Source organism: Gamsiella multidivaricata, assembly GCF_025024155.1.
Source record: "Gamsiella multidivaricata strain RSA 2152 chromosome Unknown BC939scaffold_30, whole genome shotgun sequence".
NCBI lineage: Eukaryota > Fungi > Mortierellomycota > Mortierellomycetes > Mortierellales > Mortierellaceae > Gamsiella > Gamsiella multidivaricata.
This window is the reverse complement of record NW_026251738.1, coordinates 137904-157328: the sequence shown is the minus strand read 5'-3', so window position 1 is coordinate 157328 and position 19425 is coordinate 137904. Positions and strand designations below refer to the sequence as shown.

The following is a 19425-nucleotide window of genomic DNA, read 5'->3' as shown; positions in this document are numbered from 1 at the left end:
ATCCACAGGGGCTAGGCGGAGATCGCTTCTTGTGCGGACAAAATTATGGCATGAATATATGCACAAAGAGTACTGCCTTTGACTCTGAACAACGTTCTGCATTTGCTTTGGGCCAGTAAAAAGGTGATATTGCCTGGCATCAATGATCTAGATTAATAAACCTGTGTAATATGCCAAGTCCGTTTGAGCGCAGACCAACACGCGTAAGAAAGTCCCGCACCGTATTTTTTTTGTCCTGCTTTAGCCATACGGCTCTAACTTCTAAGGTTTAATGAAATGGTCGTCGGCAGAGATGACGAGCTTGTCCAGGGAGGCAACATTGGCTGCAAACTTTATGGAAATTTATTTTAGGACTCCACGAAACCTTCGTATTTGTGACCCTCAAAAGGATGTGCGGATGGCGCGTCCGCTGCCAAACTTGATCATCCTCGCTTGCCATCATTGACATGGACAACGCTAATGCAAGCACTAGCGCCCACAGCATCAGCACTCCTAGCCATGGGACCGACCCCCTAGCTATCCCGGAGATCCTTTCCAATGTCTTTGTCCTCTTCGACCGCCATACTCTTCAAGTCTGCGCCCGAGTATCCCGTTTCTGGAGGTCTCATGCTCTCGCACTCGCTTGGAAATCCTTGAACATCAGCAATGACTTTTTCTTCGCCGCGTTTCAAGAGCCGGAGAAGTACAAGGAGACACTAACGCAGGACAGGGAACTTTCAAAGTTCTTCGACAATTGCTCTCAGCTCCGCTCGCTAAACATTGTCAGCAACTCAAAAGATGCTCAAAGATGGCCAGTCAGCACGATGTATAAGGGTGGATTTGGAAAGACAGCGTATCGACATCCACCAGGTCTGGATAACCTGGAACGGTTCTGCATCAGTCAACGGCAACTCCAGAGCTTTTTGCACCAGAAAACGGAGCTCTTGTACGATCTTGCGGCATCGCTTGTGGCCAGAAATCCAGGGATTCGTGATCTGGAGGTGCTGTATCAAGTATGGCAGGACGACGCAAGGGACAGGAAGGAGGACTGTTTATTGAAGTTGTTGAGCAAAACAGGCGGCGCTCTGAGGCGACTGTCGGTTTCATCTACGTTTGAAGGGCAAGACATCAGGCTCTGGGAATACCTGATACAAGCACACAGTGACTATCAACGTTGCCACAACAGCGACCCTTCCGACAAGGACCCGAACGAGCACTGCAAGTCGGCCCTGCCATGCATGGAACACGGACCCTACAGCCTCGACGAACTTATTTTGGAGGACAACTCCATTTTGTGGTCGGACGAAATAGGACAACTGGACTTGACCGCGCTCAATACCATTTCTGGAACCCTCTCAATCCGGTCGTTGACTATCATAGGCTTTGAAACTGCTACAGAATGCCCTGGAAGCTCCAATAACATCGAACAACTTGCCACTCTTCTTCCGGACAGCTCGATCCTGGCCATCCTGCGACACTGCCCGAACCTTGAACGACTATCCGTTTCATACAATTTGGGAGGGCTGCCCGTCGAAGGCTCGTTCGGAACCCAAGTACGTGAGTTGGTCCAACACCGCTCATCGGCAGGACATTATTGGTGGATCCCCGAGCGCGACAACTTCGTGACCGAAATGTTTCGGCTCTGCCCAAAACTCACCACCATCGACCTTGGGATGATGTACGAATTGACTACAGAGCACTGGGTCGAGATGATGGAGCTATACGGCCCAAAACTACAGTCCTTGAGCGTGTGGTGCGCAATAAACTTCAGTTCCGATGCCCTGACGACACTCATTGGCCCGCCAATCGATCACCCCTCCAGGGCCCTCAACGGTCCCTCAGCCATGCACTGCCTGACACAATTAGATATCAACGGCTTGGCAATGGCTCACAGTGCAGCGCCATTGGTGCTCAGGAATCTCGCCGCACTGACACACTTCTTTGCGAGGGATGTGCCAATGGATGCTACGCAACTGATTGGGTTTGATTGGGCTTGCACCAAGTTGGAGGTTCTGCATATCTGCGTTGTGCTATGTCAGGAGCGTCAGCCGAAGGGAAAAGAGTGGAGTTGGGACGACGAGAGCGGCGAATGGACCACGGCGCTTCAGAGACGCAGAAAGCAACAGGAGCACGCAGTTGGACACAAGAGGGAGCGTGAGGTCATGCAGCCTCTAAACGTAGACAGTGCGGAGAATGCAGAAGGAAACAAAAATCAGCCCCAAAACGAAATGGAAGCGGAAGCGGAAGCGAAGCGGAGAAGGGTAGAGAAGCAGGCCAAGCACGAAAATGCCGCCGAGGAGCATGGTCAGGAGTTATCAGGTCTCCAAGGACAAGGTTCCCAGTCGGCCGCGGAGAATTCTGAGCTGACTACTGAAACCCGACTTCAAATTCAAATCTGTAAGCAACTTGGTCGTCTTACCAAACTCCGGCAGCTTGTTTTGGAAGGTGATAAGGGTCACATGGACTCCACGGGCTGCTTGCAGCTGACGATGCAAACAGGGCTATCATACCTTCAACCACTGCAGCAGAGCCTCGAGACGCTGATCCTATACAGGCTGGACGAGCAACTATCTGGACGAGCGGAAGTCGACTGGATCGCGCGGAACTGGATCCATCATCACAACAAGCGCTGGCTACACGCACATCCACCTCTGGAGTACAATCAAGACGAGGATGAGGACTTCGATTCAGACGAGGATGAAGAGTCAGACGATAGTGAAGAATGGGCAGACTTTGATCCTAGCTGTCACGAGCCGCCTGAGGAGGACACTTTAATATATGCGACTGAGAGGGTCAATATCCGTGGAGCATCGGACAAAAGTGAGGAGGACGATGACAAGAGTTTATACACGTGTCCTCCAAAGTTCAAGCAGCTGCTGGGAGTTTCAGTCCGAGACCAGCGTTACTCGGTGAAAACAGCCGTGGCGAATCTGACTTGGCTAAAGAACCAGTGGCCCTCACTTGTCTTGACCAAGAAAAGAAAACCCATCAGCCGCAACTATTACGACTCTGACGAATCTTATAGTGATTAGGACGTGTATGAGTCGTACATGTACGAGTAAAGCATATTCGAATTTCCCAAAAACAAAGTGCGAGAATGGAATGAACATATCGGGGGTTTTTTTCCTGCTTCCTCCAGTCGTCATTATTGTACATGGAATGAACATGACGTTGCCAGTAAATATTCGAGTCGTTTAAAGGCTGGGTCGTACATTCGACAAACGTCCAAACGGTCTCAGTGGTCACTATCCCATAGGAATCCAGGGGATCGCTTCAGTTGGTGCTCCATTAAAGTCGATTCGAGTTGGACAACGTTCTGGACGAGACCTAGTCTCATGTCCTCGTACTTGATAAACATAGGGTTCGTCGCTGTGTCCTTGCGGGTGCAGTGACTCGGCCATAGGGCCCTCTCAGCCGCTTCGCGAGTGACCCATCCATGAAACCAAACGTCAGAATGGATCGAGTTATCCGACGGATGACAAAGACATCATGGAAATGGTTTGCTGCTACGCGTTTCACGGAAGCCCAGTCTTTACTTGAGGGATAGAATTCGAAGTGAGTGAGCATCCTACTCTCCCATACAAGAGGTTGTCAATTCAGAAGATTCAGCTCCAAAGTATCGAGGCGTTCGCAAGCAGAACCCTACATCCGCCATGTATTTTCTGTTGCAAAGTTGTATTTCAGTAATAGAGTACATTTCTAATCTAAATATGGATATGAAGGAGAGCCAGAATGGATTTATAATTGATGGATGCTTTCTCTTTACAAAAAACTCCTTTCAGACTTTGGAGGCGCCGGCTTCCTGGGGATAGATGGCGGTGCTGCTGCTGTTGCTGCTGATACCGGTGCTGATGTAGGTGAGGAGCCTGTTGCTACCTGCGATGCGGTGTTGTGGTCAGAGACCGCCGCGTCCTTGTCCTTTCCAAACACGAAATCCAGTTTCTCAGCGGATACCAGCACTAATACGCATAAAAAGCAATATGCGAACGAAAATAAACGATATGTCAGATTTCTGCCCTTGTATCAAATCGTGAATGCACAGTGAAAAAACAAAAACAAAAAACAAAAAACAAAAAAAAAAAAAAAAAAAAAAAAAAACCGAGCTTACAATCCTCAAAGTACTTGTCATCAACCTGCTCCTCGCGTTGGTTTCGATTCATGCCTACGCTCAACAAGGCTTCCTCCTCCTCGACGGACTCGCCCCGCTGCAACTTGTCCCTCATTTCCGTCAGGACTCCAATCCTCCACTCTTGTTTCTCCTTCACCTCCTTGGCCTCGCCCTTAAACATCAGTAGGTGCACTGGCAACGAACCCAGCGCAGACCAGTACAGGATATGATAAATGTAGAACCAGAATCGGGAGCGTTTTTTAGGTGTTGCTGCTGCTCCTACACTTGACTCTGGTGATGATGATGGCGAGCGTGGTTCTGATGCTGAGGAAGAGAAAGGTCCTTCAGCGCCGGCGTTAGTGTATCCAGTGTGATCTGCTGCTGCTGGAAATGCTGAACCGTCCAACAATAATGATGAGGGGGTATTGGAGGCATAAGTTGCGGGTGCTACTATCCTGGTGTCCCTGTGGAGCTCTGCGATGACTTGCTCGATTGACTTGGCATTCTCCTGCAGATCTGAGACCATTGTCTCTTCAGCAGTGGTCGCTGAGGGTTCCCGGACTGTCGTGGGCGGCTTCTCGATAGATCCTGAAGGTTTTGAGTTGAATGCATCGTTCGACTTGACAGGGTGTGTCATAGAGAGACACCTCTTTTGCTGCTGCTGGCAATACTGCTGCGTTATTGAGCGACGGACGAGTGAGGGTGGTTGGGCCGAAATGGCGCTAGGAACGTAGTGCCGCTGTGGGTGCCCCAGCTGGCGAAGGATCCGAGTAGCAGCCTGGCGAGTTGATCCTGACATCCTGCAGTGAGACCTGATATTCAATGCAACGTGGTATTGGTGTCTCGGTATGGGTCCTGTGGCGGAGTGATGCTGGTTATGCCCCGAGTCCTTGATGACTTTGCTGATCTTGCTGGAGCCGATCGCTCAACGGTTTTGTTTGCCCGACTAAAAGGGCCCATTAAGGGTGTGTTTCCTTCTTTGCGACAAATGAGCGGCAGCTGGCGCTGTAAAGCAGCGTGGACAAGTCAGCTGGAAGTCAAAAAGGGGCATCATGACGGAACAATGCAATATCAGGAGGGAACTGAAGACCGTAAAGAGGAAAGCGGAATCGAGAGCCCCTCTCCAGTATAAAAGGGGACCAGCAGCAAAGAGATGCACCTCTCATCCCTTCCTTCTCTCCTCGTTCTAACGCAATCTCGTTCATTTCCAACTGCAAAACCACTCGCCATGGTAAGGATATCCTTCTATTGGTCAATTGCTCACACTCAGTGTGTCCTGAGCACTGGAGACTTCGCTCACTATCTGTTCCATACCCTACCTCCGTCCCTGTGGACCACCGTTCCCTCCATCCTATACTGACCCACTTGTCCGTCTCATGTCTCCGCACTTAGTCCGTCCGCAGACAGAAAAAGGCCAAGCGCGCCATCCGCCAGAATTCAAACGTGTTCGCTATGTTTGACCAAAAGCAAATCGTCGAGCTGAAAGAAGCTTTCTCGCTTATCGACCACGACACAGACGGCTTCATTGACCGTGAGGATCTCAAGGACATGCTGGCATCCTTGGGACAGTCGCCTACAGAGGAATATATCGAGGACATGATATCAGAGGCCCCCGGAAGCATCAACTTCACGATGTTTCTGACACTTATGGGTGAAAAACTATCAGGAACGGATCCAGAACATGAGATTTTACAGGCATTCGAGTGCTTTGACGAAGGCGGGACAGGCATGTGCAATGCAGAAGAGTTACGAGAGTGGATGACGACCATGGGAGACCGTTTCACAGACGACGAGGTACCAAAAGAGTGGTCCACTGCAATAGGTCAGTTAATTCAGGAGAAGGAAAGGGCGGTGTTAACTAATCATGTTTTTTGTTACGTCGTTCCGGAATAGGTTGACATCATGTTCAAAGGGGCGACAATCGACAGGGACGGCAACTTTAATTACAGAGAATTCGCGCGGGTACTCAAGCATGGAGAGTAGCAACGCTCCGGATATCCTTTTTCATTGACACCACTCTCTTGCCCACCATCCCTCCACGCTCACGAAAACTTGACACATTCGAGGAGCTCACTGTACAACTATTAAACCATACCAGTCTTTCTAGCTGCTGAGAATGGATGCTTCATATGCTATTATATGACTTTACACTTGGATGGATCTCAATTCTCATTTCGCTGAGTTTACTTATGCTTCTTTTCGACTAAGAGATGGCTCTTCAAGAAAGCCCTTCGTGCGTATTGCAATGTTGCGACAACGAGCATTCTCTTTAGCTCTGAACAAACTCGCACAGATTTAGATACCCTTTCCGCCAGTGACCTCGAGAGTATGTCCTGTAATATACGATGCGAAGGGGCTGCACAGCAACAGCACCGATCCGGCTGCTTCATCCACATGTCCTGCACGCTTCAGAGGAGTGTCCGCAAAGACGACTGCGGGTGGTGGGGTCTCTTTCTTGGCTCCCATCGGAATGCCCAACGCAATCTTTTGGCCATCCACGACCATAGTCTCTCCGTTCTCTTTGGCGCGTGTCAAGCGTGTGTCGACGTAACCGAATGCTACAGTGTTGCATCGGACTCCGAATGCGCCCCACTCCTTAGCAATGGTCTTGGTGAGGCCGACAATACCGGCCTTCGCAGTCGCGTAGTTGGCCTGGCCAACGTTTCCGTGCAAGCCGGAGGTCGATGATACCTAGGGTATGAGCAACGAATTAAAAATGTGTTAAATTTTAAGGCGTACGTTTTGGGAGCACTTTGCTACAGAATACAGGCGCGCTACCACGGAGCAGCCCTTACGTTGACAATGGAGCGGGGCTCATTGTCCTTGACGCGCATGTACTTGGATGCAGCGCGAAGGATGCGGAACGGTGCAACGTTGTGGACGTCCAACATGAGCTGGAACTGCTTGTCTGTCGTCTTGTGGGTCATGCCATCAAAGGTATAACCTGCGTTGTTGACAATAATGTTGATCTTTCCGAACGCCCTACAAATTACAGCAAGTAGAGACATATTAGCAGAGGGTAACATGCTATTTTGACCGCACAGAAAAGGGATCATCTGCCCAAGACGAACAGAGAAAGCGCTTACTTGATGGTTTCCTCGATGAGGCGCTCTGGGAAAGCAGGGTCAGTAACATCGCCGCTGACAGCAATGGCCTTTCCTCCAGCCTTAGTGATCTGCTCAGCAATGGCCTTGCCCTTGGCTAGACAAGCAAGCGCAGGAGATAAAATGGAGCCGGTTATGCTCGGGTGAGTGGGTGTGGCGTGAATCGGCTCGCACCCAGTCTTACGGAGAACAATTATCCGATTTTCTACAAAGATCGCTTACTATCGTCAAGGTCACTGACAACGACACTGGCGCCTTCTTTAGCAAAGAGCAAGGCTGTAGCGCCTCCAATTCCCTGGCTATTTCATAGCAGAGGTGTCAATGGGTACTGTTAGCACGCATTATTGCTGTCTGTTATTCCCTCGGTTCGGCATGGGCCACTTCTCGGGCAGCTTCTTTCTCCACAAAGTGAGCACTCGGAATATGAGGATTACGGTTAGCTTACCCAGCACCAGTAACGATAGCGACCTGCTGAGCAAGAAGTCCCGCGGGGTGGGTCGCAGAGGAGGGAGCTGCAGAGAGATGGTTCATCAGAACCGAGACACGATTAGCAGCAGTGGCAGACATGGTTGTTCGTGGGAATGAGGAATGAGAGAATGAGGAAAAGTGTTCAAGGAGAAACCAGCGCTTTCCCTTTTATATCCGCTCCCTCCCTGCGCACTCGCACACGAATCATTGCAATTGGGACAGTGCGTCTACGCGCGTCGCGGACGTGATTATATTGGGTGAACGTTTCAATGGACGTCTCAACGCGTATATTTTTACGAACGTCCATTGGCGTTTCTATTGCCGCTACCTCTTCGAGTTCGCTCCCATTCTACTATGACTTGGACGGTCCCGACAGCGCTTCCACTCTCTGAGCCGATGCTCAACGAGCGCGGGAACTCTACCGCTGCAGCAGCTTCGGCGTTGCTCTTGCCCTGTACAAGACCCTGTGACCTCTCATCGTTGGACTGGAATTGCGTTGACAGCAGCGAGGCTGCATCTTTATACACCACTTTCAGTGCCTAGTCTCCCAGCCTGAAGCCTCAAAGCGCCCTCAGTGGAACATTGACTCCACTTTGTACGTCCAAGTCATCCATGCGGTGCACAAGTAAACTGGTTATGAATGAGCTGTTTCTCACCTCATCCAATTCATCTCACCCCAATCTCCTCACTCCTCTCTCCCAATTGCTACTTGTCGATGTCTGCCCAGACTTTCCCTCAGGGACGCCCACTGCCGACGGCGCATATCATCGGTGCGGGTTTGGGCGGTCTAATGTTGGGCACACTCCTGGAGCGCATCAACGTACTCTATCATATCAATGAGCGAGCCACAAAGGTGCATCCGCTCGAGTCGGCTACATCGCTTGGAGCAGGGACTTTATCAGTCTTTGATCAACTCGGTCTTTTGGAAGAGATTGAATCGTTCGCAGCTGGCTATCCCACTGTGGCGTGCCACGAGCTACAGCACTGCCACAGCTGCGATTGGCAAGTGATCGGTCGACTCTTGGCACCTGTTCCGTCCGGACCCCAAATTGGGACTGTACTGGGAGTGAACCTTCATATTTAGGCCACTTCCATTTTTATTCATGAGACTATTAAGCTATCTAATGCTCCAAGCCCCAGGTCGGGACTATAAAAACCCCTACCGGGAGCATAATAAACAACAACGCTCTTTTGTCTCCTTGACTCACACTGAAATACATAAAATATCACAGCACCGATCGGACTACCCTTGGTAGCGCGTATGATCGTTACACAAGGCAAATAGAAAAATATATTTATATATTCCACAGTTCTGTATCTGTTTTATTCCTTATCTAGTAACTTGAATACAATCCTAAGCTTATCCTGACACCTCTTCCTTGACACTTGAATACTTGCCATTATTTGTCCGTATCTACCTTGCTTAGAAAAAGGTCATCCTGACTCTGAACAAGCATAGGTTCGCGACACCTATATTTACTGCTTGGATGACACTACGTATGAAGGTGACATTTTCGTGGGAGCGGACGGAAGCCTACAGCACTGTGCGACAGGAGCTGTACAAACGACTGGATGAATAATAATCATTTTTCATAACAACCTCAGGTGAATCGAGTCGATCTGGATCAAGAAAATGGCATCCGCATCCCCCTCTAGCATATAACGATGTTGTTCGATCCGTTGCATCCTGTGAACCATTGACGGCTCGTGACATGGAAATAAGTGCGATAGCTTTTCAGGTTATTGAGGAGTACCGACTGTCTCCCACTGGACGAGCTAGTACGGAAGGAATTGCATCATTTGCACAGTCTTCAAGGCCAGTTGCGCCTCAGGAACACCCCACACCGGAATCAAATACCAGTGGAGCAAGTACTAGCGGCGCAACTACCAGTTTCAGGCGGGATCAGGGAGTAACTGCCGATCCTGTGCTACGCGCGGCATATATGATTATGTCATTATGTCAATGGTGGAATCCATGATCGAGAGCTGGCGGTTATTTACCTGTCATCTCAGGCAGAGATATTTGTTGCGTTGTTGGCACACAAGGAGCCTTTGGAGGAATCAGTCAAGCGCCTATATCGCATATTTCACCAGAGTTCATTGTATATTTAGTCTAAAAAGTGTACCTCCAGCTCACTATTATATTTAATACAAATAAATACCTAATTGGTGTGGTGTGTGGAGTCACATTTATTTTCAGTCCCAAAAATATCCCAGCCTATATTATTTAATGTGGCTATCTTATCGGTTGAGCTATAATAAACGCGACGTAAGCATAGCAAAAATTTTAAAGACAAAAGGGTCAAATGTTTGGACGCGTCGTTACTAGTTGTATCCTTAAGTGAAATAAACTCAAGCCGTCTGACGCTCTCGTTGCTTTTCTTGCTATGAACGCTTGGCTGCCACAAGCCAGTTATCCCTTGATGTTGTCCATTGGTGTTGTCCTGCGACAGATTAGGTTGACAATATCACATCGCACACCGCCATCACCATCGCCATCTAGATAGATATGACTCGACGCCATTGAAACACTGTTCCCCTTGACTCCGCCTCTAGTTATTGCATGTCCTTTGATGTTGTCCTTTGATGTTTTCCCTTGATGTTGTCCCTTGTTTTTTCTCGTCCTTTGATTTTTTCTATCATTCCTTGACCTTCTGCCATCTCTCCTCTCCATGTGCATCCCCTTAATCTTTTCGGCGTCTCTCCTCTTTTTGATCTTTTGTGCCTCCGGAGTGATCTTCAATATCCTTTTCTCGTTATTCATTGTCATTAATGCCAAACTTCTTAATATATAAAGGGCTCTCTATCCCGTCTTATATTCTTCTCAGAACTCTCAACTCGCAAACAAAGGTAGGCGATTCTCACCCCTTGTGGTGTATTCACCACATTGTCTTGCTTATATGAAGCGCCCTATTTCTCTGGATCCGCCACCACTCGGTGTCGATCCTTTATGAAGAGCATCGTGCCCCTGGGACTTACCTCTATATTCCTAGCCCCCTATACTAGACGCATTTATAGCTATTCCCTAGTATATAAGGCACGATCTGCCACTATTAAAAAGGGCATATCGTTTTTCACAGACTTATTTTCTCGCATGCTCCTCACTCTTTTCCCTCCTTTGTCCTGTATACTTGGTTGTCATTTATCTCAGTCTCATATTCCCATTTTTCTAGACTGCCTCCATTCTGGGCTTCTATTCTCCGAGCCAAACCAACTTTCCCTCGACATATAAAGGACCCTTCCCGTTCAATTTTCCGCTTCAACAGCACTCTTCGCTCGTAAACAAGGTAGGCAAGTCTCTGAACTCTCCCTCTCTTATTGCCTTTTGTACGTGGCTATATTTTGTCCTGTCTGTCTTTCATGTCAATCTCACATCCACAATTATTTCTCAAAAAACGAGTCTAGTTATGAAGTTTACTATTGTAACCGTCTGCCTGCTCCTTGGCATTGCATCTGTTAAGGCTGATTATGCCTGTTTCCAAAACTGTGCCAAGAGTACAACTCTGTCATGCGGCACTTATAACTGCTCGAACTGGTTTCGAATCGTTGAATGTTTGGAGCAATGCCCCTAAGAGTTGATAAACAAAAAGAATCGTTGAAAGCCTTCTTGCACAAGGCCGCAGTAATAAAGCCTCGTCTCTGTCCAACTTGAACTGATCCATCATTATTTGCCCTTTCTATTGTTTCCGCATCACAATGGGCATTGACATTGGCTTTGATCTATTTCCTCCATTGGAAAACAACGAACACGACCGCTCTATTTGGGTCTCCTTCATCGCCGCGGTCGAATGGGCATATGCATACGACAGCCAAGTAGTCCTAATGGCCGACAGAATAGAATTCGAAGTGGGCGAGCATCCTACGCTTCCATACAAAGGCCACCGATTCAGGAGATTCAGCTCCAAAATATCGGGACGTTCGCAAGCAGAACCCTATATACGCCATGTGCTTTCTATTGCTGAGTCGCATTTTGGCAGAAGGGTACACTTCTGGTCTGAGTTTAGATATGAAGGAGAACCTGAACCTATCTACACATGGCCCGAGGTGTATGCAGCTCAAGACAAAAGCGAATAAAGATATATTATGCTCTCAGGGTCATTTACGCATCACGCGAAGTACCCTTTATTGTTTATCAACCTAGTTCGAAGGTATAGCTAACAAAACTAACTGGTCAACTTTAATTTTTCTAGCCATGGAGCAAATAAATACATTTTTTCTTCAACACGACTTTTCTTCTCCAAGCACAATCGACAGCAGCTTGAATAACAACCATGGAAGATGGCGCCCCAGTTCACAGCTGCGCGCTGTCAATGAATTGGCCCCAATCACACGGCGTTTGCAAAATAGAGGGCTTGGCCAGTCAACTCCCCAGATTTGAGCCCCATCGAGCATGTCTGGTCCCTCCTTGATACCGCCCTCAATCGACGACAAAGACAACCCCGGGACATTACAGCCCTGGTGAGAGCTCTAGTTGAGGAATGGAATGCTTTACCACAAGAACAGCTTGCAAGACTGGTCGGCACGATGCCCCAGAAACTGGAATTCGTGAAAAAGTACAGCGGGGGTAATGGCAGATATTGAACCCTTTCTTTCAGCATACGCCACCCTGATATTCACCAAGGATGTTTCCCTAGAGCTCCTCGATAGACATGAAGATTTCCAAAGCGACTGCATAACTCTTTTGTTGTGTTGTATATAGGTAATTTGACAAAAGCATGGGCGAAAATTATGATTGCCCAATTATAATTGTTAGGTGACTGTACATATGCATGTTCTATATATGTTTATAAGTAGTCCCCTTAACTCTTGCCATTTCAAGAAAATTAAAGGCTACTCTACTGCTTACAATACCCCGTTCAATAAAAGTCGTCTGCAATGGATTTATCTCTTCCAATATTTGAAATTAACATTAGCAGGCGCCTCATGAAGCCTTTCCGCTCCACAAGACGACCCCACATAGTATGATTCAGGACTCGAGGGTCTATTCGTATTCAACTAAAAATCGGAAAAGGCGGTAATCGTCGCGTTCTAGCACGGATTCTGACTTAGAGGCGTTCAGCCATAATCCAACGGATGATAGCTTCGGGCCATTACCTGCTCAGGCAGGCCCAAATACCAATTATCCGAACGGTTCCTCTTGTACTAAGTTCAATTACTATTGCAATATTTCATCAGTAGGGTAAAACTAACCTGTCTCACGACGGTCTAAACCCAGCTCACGTTCCCTATTAGTGGGTGAACAATCCAACGCTTACTGAATTCTGCCTCAGTATGATAGGAAGAGCCGACGAATCGAAGGATCAAAAAGCAACGTCGCTATGAACGTTTGGCTGCCACAAGCCAGTTATCCCGACATATTGTAAGCAGCTGTAGTTGTAGTCTGTCCCTTTTTCAACGTCCTCTATTTTGATGTTACGTATTGATCATCTTGCTTCTCGTTTTTCCATCATCCCTCCTTTTTTAGGGTGCACTTTAACGGTCTCTATCTTCCTCCTGCGATATTGTGAGGCAGAACGGAACACATATTCTAAGATGTAGGTCAGAGGTGCAGTGTGCTTAGTATCCCTTGAACCTTCTCTATTCACATTCACTGAGCACTCCATCCCTTTTTCCTTAGTGTCCCTTGACGTTCATGTCCATTCCTCCCCTACTTTTTTCTAATAAGGCTGCAAAAGAGTGGGTAGAATGAGTGCACTCATCCCATCTCTTTGCTCCCTCTCTCCTCCCCCTCCCCCCCTTTTTTTCCTTTCGTCTTCCTCTTACTCCCTGTCCTTTTGTCCTGCCTTTTTTTGTTGACTTTTGTGAAGCATTAGTTTGAGGAGACTATCCATATCAATGGTGCTCAGAGTAGTCAGAGTAGGGGACACTCTCAGATTTACGTTATCCCTCAGCGACGTATTAAAGGGTACCATCCTTCCCTTTTGTCTTACATTCTTCTTCCTCAGTACCCTCCACTCTCCTACAAGGTAAGCAGAAAGTCTCTTGCATCCTTCATATTTGCACTCTGCACTTGGCCATCTTTTCACATTTCTTTACCTCATATGGCCTTGATATTAATTTCTTCAGTTATCTTTTCACAAATACGACAATTCCACAGCAACAGCTCGCACGACCAACAATGACGAAAATCCAGCTAGGACTCATACTACTTCCCTGCGTACTTGGCACTCTTGCTTGTGAGCAGTGATGCTTCGTGAACCAAGCTCAGTCTGGCGGTGATATATGCACTTACGACTGTCATGCTGATCAAGTACGCTCTGCGCAGCAAAATGCCGCTAATTTTGGTGGCGCCCTGAAACAGAAAGGCTACGATTGCGGTTCCAATGCAGGCCAAGTTATTTGCCATGGAAGCAGATCGCCAGGCTTCGACGGCTGCGGTGACCACTCATGGAACACTGGACGTGGCTGCTAAACAGCTGACAGTATAACAGTGTAAGTTAGTGTGAAATAGTCAGCAAATTGTAGGAGCGGGCTGTCCACAGTTGCAAGGAGTATATGTCGTTTGTGCTCACGTCGCCCAGTTTCTACGATTCTAGAGCACCCATTGATCCTCTTAGGTAGCTAAATAGCATCCCTCCTCGAAGGCTGGTCCAACAGTCTTCGACCAATAAAACATACGGATGTTCAATCCAACGCTGGATACTAGAATTCTCTATAGGAAATTGCTACCTCTTAAATGAAAACGTGACAAATGTATGCTTGAATGTGCACAATCCAGAAACGCTTACTAGAATGATGCTTAACAGATGTGATAGGCAGGATGAACATAAAAGGATCAAAAAGCAACGTCGCAATGAACGCTTAGCTGCCACAAGCCAGTTAATAAGACGCCTTGCCCAAATCTGATCTAGAGACCATCGCGATAGGTCACGTCAGTATTCTTGGTGTAGCAGAGAATCAGGGTCCGGAAAAGTATTCGTACTTGAAGGACAATTGTTCGCATTTTACGCAGGTTTACGGTGGAAATGGCTACGGTGTAAGTCGAATACCATCATCCTCATAATGGATCTCCGGTATATATCCATGTGTTCACCGACGCTTTCTATACTTTATTACAGTGGACGACCGTATGTATCCCCGGCAAGCATATCTGCTTGGGGCATCGGAGGAAACTGGGGGAAAAAGAGACAAAGGTCCAGCAATCTCGGAACTCGGAGTGGAGTCCAGAATGGAACGATACGATGATCAAGCAGTTTGAAGACAAGCCCAACCCATGGGGAGGTACCATGGGCGACCTCTTCGCAGCAACGCCCAAGGATTTGATTTCCAAAGTGATTGTAGAAGAGAAGATCTTTGAAACTTGGTACCATGGCAAGACCGTTCTCCTCAGTGACGGTATGATCTTGCCCTATGCAACTTCGAGTGTATAATCAAAGCCATATTTTGCTAACTCACTTTGAGTGCCGTGTTTCACTTTTGCTTACGGTCTTGCATGCATAGGATGCCACAAGGTACGAACAACGTTCAAGTTACTTTCTTTCATTCACTTGGAGCGTATCTATGCTAACAGTTTTTCCTTGAATCTGACGTTGATGCTGTCTTCTGCAGGTCAAAGTAAGCACTGCGTAAATGCTTTGGCATCGAATGCAATGAGTACAATCCCATGCTTTCCATTAATTCGACCCGGCTACTCCAAATGTAGGAGCCGTGAATGCTATATAGGACACTGCTGTTCTTGCCAACTGCCTTTTACAATATGACGGACTTAACCGATAAGGACATTGACGATGCATAAAGGGAATACCGCAAGCAACGATATCATCACGCAAAAGCATAGCTCGAACACAGCAATGTAATATTCAAGCTCATGAATGGACATGTAGGAATGCTACAATAGAGGTTTGCTTGAGCTACGCGAAGTTTATGCTAACATTAATTTTTTTTTTTTGTCAATGACTATAGCCCTGCTGGATAGAACTAATGATTCGCCATATCTTCTTCAACTATATCTATACCTAGCTGGCTCTAGCAGCAAGTGTTTGTCAAGACATCAGAGTGTCAGCCCCAGATTGCATGGCTATTCCTGGCCAAGAAGCGGGGCGCGGTGCGTGGGCTTCTTCAGAAAGGCATCAGACGAGGATAGATGGGGAGGAATGACAAATATCGAGTGCGACATGAATAAAAACTTTGATACGCTGAGTCCGGATGTCATAAAATTACCCATCAATTTGTTCGGAGTATCGCAGAGGGCGTGTAACGGAGCGCATATTTGTACCTCACCCTCCTTCTCCCATTCTCGTTCCCTATCTCTTCATTTGAGCCTCATCTCGACCCTTTATGTCCACTTGGCAAACCCCTTAATTACTTGTCGGAGTGAGTGCAGAAGATGGCTAACTTCAACGCGTTCGAGCATCGTCCCTGGTACCGGGAATGTGCTGCCGTTGGAAGGGCCTTACCATTGCGAGGGTAGCAAGCAGTTGCTGTGCTTCAAATGATAATCTAGTGTTGAGGTGCTAAGGATCAAGGATGTATGAATATACCATACCATGTTTATCTTTTTGGCTATTTCTACCAGTATACAATTGAGGACAAAAAAGCTGGGAGCAACTGGTGAGCCGTGTATTGGATTCACATGCTGTACATTAACTGCTGTGCGCTATGCGCCCGATTGTGTAACAGCAACTTGAACTGAGGCACTTTCCTTCTGTAGTCATCGTTCGAGATGCAAACAGCACATTGCTCGCTTCTTCATTTGTTTGAATGGGGATCGCCTGTTTTTCCTTCTTTTCCTCCTTCCTCATTTTCCTTCCTACGTTCTTTGTTTTCTAATACCCCATTATTCCGTCCGAAATAACCTCAAGCAAATTTTACCAAACCATGATCACCGAACGCAGTGCTGGAAAATCCGTTCCAACGGTCCTGATCGTCGGAGGTGGATTAGGAGGACTCATGCTGGCAACCCTGCTCGAACGATGCAATGTCCCATACCACGTCTTTGAGCGCGCCTTGGAGCTTCGCGCTCTCGGTAAGTGCATCCTTTAAACAATACCCTTTAAGATCACGTCTTCGGATACTTTTTGTGTAAAAGTAATACGTCTAACGATGCATTGAACGGCCATAGGCTCTGCAATGACTCTTGGCGCGACGATCCTGCCTGTGTTCGAGCAGCTGGGCCTGTATGAAGAGATCCAAAAAATGTCTCTGACTTTCAGTCAGGTCGACATGTACACTACTGCCAAAACGGCAAAGAAACTCGGATCTATTGACATGGGAAGCTGGATGACCGAGTAAGTTCCTTTTGTATGTGCTACTCACTCAGCCCGCTAACAACCCTTTGAACTTTATGTAATAACCATCCCTGAGGAATTAATCATTTAGCATAGGATATGACAGCCTAATCTTCCCGCGTCCCAAACTCTACGAGCTCCTGCTAAAACAAGTTCCACCCGAGAAGATCAGTCTCGGTAAAAAGGTTCTGCGAACAGAAACAAAGGAAGGAAAGATCCATATCTACTGCGCCGATAACACGACATATGAAGGCGATCTTCTTGTCGGATCCGACGGCGCCTACAGTGGGGTCCGCCAAAGCCTTTTCAAGCAGATGATGGAAGAGGGCGTGTTGCCGAAAATCGATCAGGAGAATTTGTCAATCGGATACGTGAGCATGGTCGGCGTAGCTACTGCAATGGACCCAGAGAAGTATCCGCAACTCAAGGACAACTTTTGTCATTTTTCTCAAGTTCTGGGAGAGGACACACGAAGTGTATGTGCGAGTGCGTTTTCTCATTTTGTGTGACTAGAAGTAAGCATTTAAGTAACATCCTTTGATTGCGTTTATTACTTTTTAATAGTGGGGCATTTGCAGCATGGCCAACAATCAAGTAGGATGGTTGTTAAGTTACCAGGTCTCGGAGATGGAAGGCAAGGAACAGCATTTCCGCAATTCCGAGTGGGGACCACAATCAAACGAGGCTATGATCAAGGAGTTTGAGGACCTGCCATCCCCATGGGGAGGCACTATGGGCGAATTCATACGCCAGACACCCAAGGATCTGATTTCAAAAGTGTATTTGGAGGAGAAGCTCTTTGAAACATGGTACCATTCACAGACAGTACTCATCGGTGATGGTAAGGTGACGGGTTCTCAGATGGGTGTATGAGTTGATATGTTACATTCCGGATAAGCTGACCAAGTCTTCATGCATCTCTTTCCTATTTTTCGTATAGCTTGTCATAAGGTAAGCCTATCTGTTTTGGCCAATTGTGAAATTACTGTTGTTACTGAAGAGATCTAACTTTGCTCATCTTGCAAACCTCCCCCGCTTTAGATGCTACCAGGTGCCGGTCAAGGTGCGTCTTGAAACTCTTCCATATCTATCAGTTATTACGCAAGGCCTTCTCTTACACAACCCTCCGATGATATACTTACATTCCACACTCTTTGCTTAAATAGGCGCTGTCAGCGCGATGCAGGATGCCGTAGTGCTAGCAAATTGTATCTACAACATGGAAGATGTTAGGTCTGAAAGTATCACCGCAGCATTCGAAGAGTTTTACAAGCAACGCTACGATCGTGTTAACATCCAATTAAAGGGAAGCAACTCATGGTCGAAGATTCTTGCCGGTCAGGTATTCTAACACAGCTATGAAGATTGCATGTTTTATGGTCCAGCAGTAAGAAGCAAGCAGGTGTGCAAATCAGCAGTTCTCCTCATCAACGTTTACTTTATTGTTTTCTAGACATGGGTCCAGCGACTTGTCAGGCATATCATTCTCAATTGGCTTCCAAACAGTGTTCAGAAAAAGGCCCTGATGAAGGGATCTGCATACCGACCGCAAATCGCATGGCTGCCTTTGGCAAAGAGCCGAGGCACACTGCCCATTGTGCCACAGGAGGGAAAGAGAAAGCTATTTAGCGAGCAGGCAGATGCTGTATGAGATCCTTGAGTATTTTTGTTCCGGTAGTCTGCTTTGATCCTGGGCCTATTATTTTATCCCAGTCGACTTTGAAAGTAGTATCTATGTGAAACGAACACTCACCGAATGGGCTGATAATTCAATATAATAGAATATTTGGTGGCAAATTATTGCATGAGCTCTGTACATGCTGCTCAGATGGCTTGGGTCTCAGCAACCCATGATGATGTTAAGACTAAGCGTAACGCTCTGTAACAAGACGATGGGAGTGAAGAAGGGAGCTAACTTTAATAACAATTGTCGTGCACGACTATATATAACTATGGTGACTATCGTTACACGCCGCTTGCCTGCCGCCCAACCTCTAATGACCAACTACAAAGTCCGGCGGTTTTCGTCGCAACGTTTCCATACGAAATCAGAAAGGCGCAGAGCTTACCTTGGTTCTCTAATGTTTGATGGTCTTCATAGTCATGTTTGCAAGACGAGTGCATGGAGCTACCTGCGCTGTTTTGTGCCTGGATGCAAAAGGTTTACGCTCGGTTCAGTACACTATGATGTCACCGGTGCTTCGCCCATTTTCTGCAACATTTCAGAGCGCTGTTGGCAGAATAAAGTTCTCCTCTCTCCCTAGATTGACTCTCTCCGGATACTGTCGTTTGCAATAATACCGTTCAGATCCAACGGTTTCTCAAGGAGGAGCTTGCGGCCGACATTTCAGTCAACAGAGTGCGGGAGATCCTTAGAGAAGATTTAACCGCTCAGCACAAGAAAAACGCTCGAAACTGACCAAGGATCACATCAAGAAGCGCATGAAATTTGTGCACCGATATGGGCACTGGACGGTGGAGGACTAGAAGCGGATTTTATGGATGGCGAAAATTAACAAAGTTAGGATGTAGGCACGGT

At 47.3% G+C, this 19425-nt stretch overlaps 9 protein-coding genes across 9 annotated transcripts; 6 read left to right on the top strand and 3 right to left on the bottom strand.

Moving 5' to 3' along the window:
- Positions 1 to 163: 163 nt before the first annotated feature.
- On the top strand, positions 164 to 3087 carry BC939DRAFT_450501 (uncharacterized protein; the record flags this gene model as incomplete). The annotated part of the gene is made up of 1 exon (XM_051555534.1): positions 164 to 3087. A coding segment is annotated over exon 1 (2561 nt), but the record flags the coding sequence as incomplete, so codon positions are not given.
- Positions 3088 to 3703: 616 nt separating this feature from the next.
- On the bottom strand, positions 3704 to 5063 carry BC939DRAFT_153037 (uncharacterized protein). The gene is made up of 2 exons (XM_051550237.1): positions 4088 to 5063; positions 3704 to 3938 (listed from the first exon to the last, which is right to left on the bottom strand). The coding sequence occupies exons 1-2, from the start codon at positions 4884 to 4886 to the stop codon at positions 3742 to 3744; spliced, it is 996 nt and encodes a 331-aa protein (XP_051412516.1). The 5' UTR covers positions 4887 to 5063; the 3' UTR covers positions 3704 to 3741.
- Positions 5064 to 5315: 252 nt separating this feature from the next.
- On the top strand, positions 5316 to 6070 carry BC939DRAFT_484010 (uncharacterized protein; the record flags this gene model as incomplete). The annotated part of the gene is made up of 3 exons (XM_051559228.1): positions 5316 to 5318; positions 5501 to 5881; positions 5981 to 6070. The coding sequence occupies 3 exons, from the start codon at positions 5316 to 5318 to the stop codon at positions 6068 to 6070; spliced, it is 474 nt and encodes a 157-aa protein (XP_051412515.1).
- Positions 6071 to 6382: 312 nt separating this feature from the next.
- On the bottom strand, positions 6383 to 7758 carry BC939DRAFT_502887 (uncharacterized protein; the record flags this gene model as incomplete). Its single annotated transcript, XM_051560338.1, has 5 exons — positions 6383 to 6778; positions 6883 to 7069; positions 7174 to 7288; positions 7414 to 7490; positions 7637 to 7758. 5 exons carry the CDS (start codon positions 7756 to 7758, stop codon positions 6383 to 6385), a joined length of 897 nt encoding a protein of 298 aa, XP_051412514.1.
- Positions 7759 to 8374: 616 nt separating this feature from the next.
- Positions 8375 to 9239, top strand: BC939DRAFT_502886 (uncharacterized protein; the record flags this gene model as incomplete). The annotated part of the gene is made up of 2 exons (XM_051560337.1): positions 8375 to 8716; positions 9087 to 9239. The coding sequence occupies 2 exons, from the start codon at positions 8375 to 8377 to the stop codon at positions 9237 to 9239; spliced, it is 495 nt and encodes a 164-aa protein (XP_051412513.1).
- A 2116-nt stretch (positions 9240 to 11355) lies between these two features.
- Positions 11356 to 11733, top strand: BC939DRAFT_476875 (uncharacterized protein; the record flags this gene model as incomplete). Its single annotated transcript, XM_051558624.1, has 1 exon — positions 11356 to 11733. One exon carries the CDS (start codon positions 11356 to 11358, stop codon positions 11731 to 11733), a length of 378 nt encoding a protein of 125 aa, XP_051412512.1.
- Positions 11734 to 13606: 1873 nt separating this feature from the next.
- BC939DRAFT_450495 (uncharacterized protein) lies at positions 13607 to 14091 on the bottom strand. The gene has a single exon (XM_051555533.1). It carries the CDS (start codon positions 14003 to 14005, stop codon positions 13805 to 13807), a length of 201 nt encoding a protein of 66 aa, XP_051412511.1. The 5' UTR covers positions 14006 to 14091; the 3' UTR covers positions 13607 to 13804.
- Positions 14004 to 15394, top strand: BC939DRAFT_502885 (uncharacterized protein; the record flags this gene model as incomplete). Its single annotated transcript, XM_051560336.1, has 6 exons — positions 14004 to 14081; positions 14513 to 14635; positions 14718 to 15023; positions 15100 to 15110; positions 15208 to 15213; positions 15322 to 15394. The coding sequence occupies 6 exons, from the start codon at positions 14004 to 14006 to the stop codon at positions 15392 to 15394; spliced, it is 597 nt and encodes a 198-aa protein (XP_051412510.1).
- Positions 15395 to 16381: 987 nt separating this feature from the next.
- On the top strand, positions 16382 to 18470 carry BC939DRAFT_152841 (uncharacterized protein). The gene is made up of 7 exons (XM_051550236.1): positions 16382 to 16624; positions 16721 to 16886; positions 16978 to 17362; positions 17451 to 17727; positions 17827 to 17837; positions 17928 to 17949; positions 18053 to 18470. Exons 1-7 carry the CDS (start codon positions 16477 to 16479, stop codon positions 18235 to 18237), a joined length of 1194 nt encoding a protein of 397 aa, XP_051412509.1. The 5' UTR covers positions 16382 to 16476; the 3' UTR covers positions 18238 to 18470.
- The last annotated feature ends 955 nt before the right edge of the window (positions 18471 to 19425 follow it).

What these genes read in the sequence shown, in the direction of transcription:
- BC939DRAFT_153037 (XM_051550237.1), bottom strand. Translation starts at nt 4,886, where the DNA reads ATGTCAGGATCAACTCGCCAGGCTGCTACTCGGATCCTTCGCCAGCTG. An exon ending in TGACAAGTACTTTGAGGATT is followed by an intron (nt 3,939 to 4,087) that starts GTAAGCTCGGTT and finishes TATGCGTATTAG; the next exon opens with TGCTGGTATCCGCTGAGAAA.
- BC939DRAFT_450495 (XM_051555533.1), bottom strand. Translation starts at nt 14,005, where the DNA reads ATGGCAAATAACTTGGCCTGCATTGGAACCGCAATCGTAGCCTTTCTG.
- BC939DRAFT_152841 (XM_051550236.1), top strand. Translation starts at nt 16,477, where the DNA reads ATGATCACCGAACGCAGTGCTGGAAAATCCGTTCCAACGGTCCTGATC. An exon ending in CTTGGAGCTTCGCGCTCTCG is followed by an intron (nt 16,625 to 16,720) that starts GTAAGTGCATCC and finishes GAACGGCCATAG; the next exon opens with GCTCTGCAATGACTCTTGGC. An exon ending in TGGGAGAGGACACACGAAGT is followed by an intron (nt 17,363 to 17,450) that starts GTATGTGCGAGT and finishes ACTTTTTAATAG; the next exon opens with TGGGGCATTTGCAGCATGGC.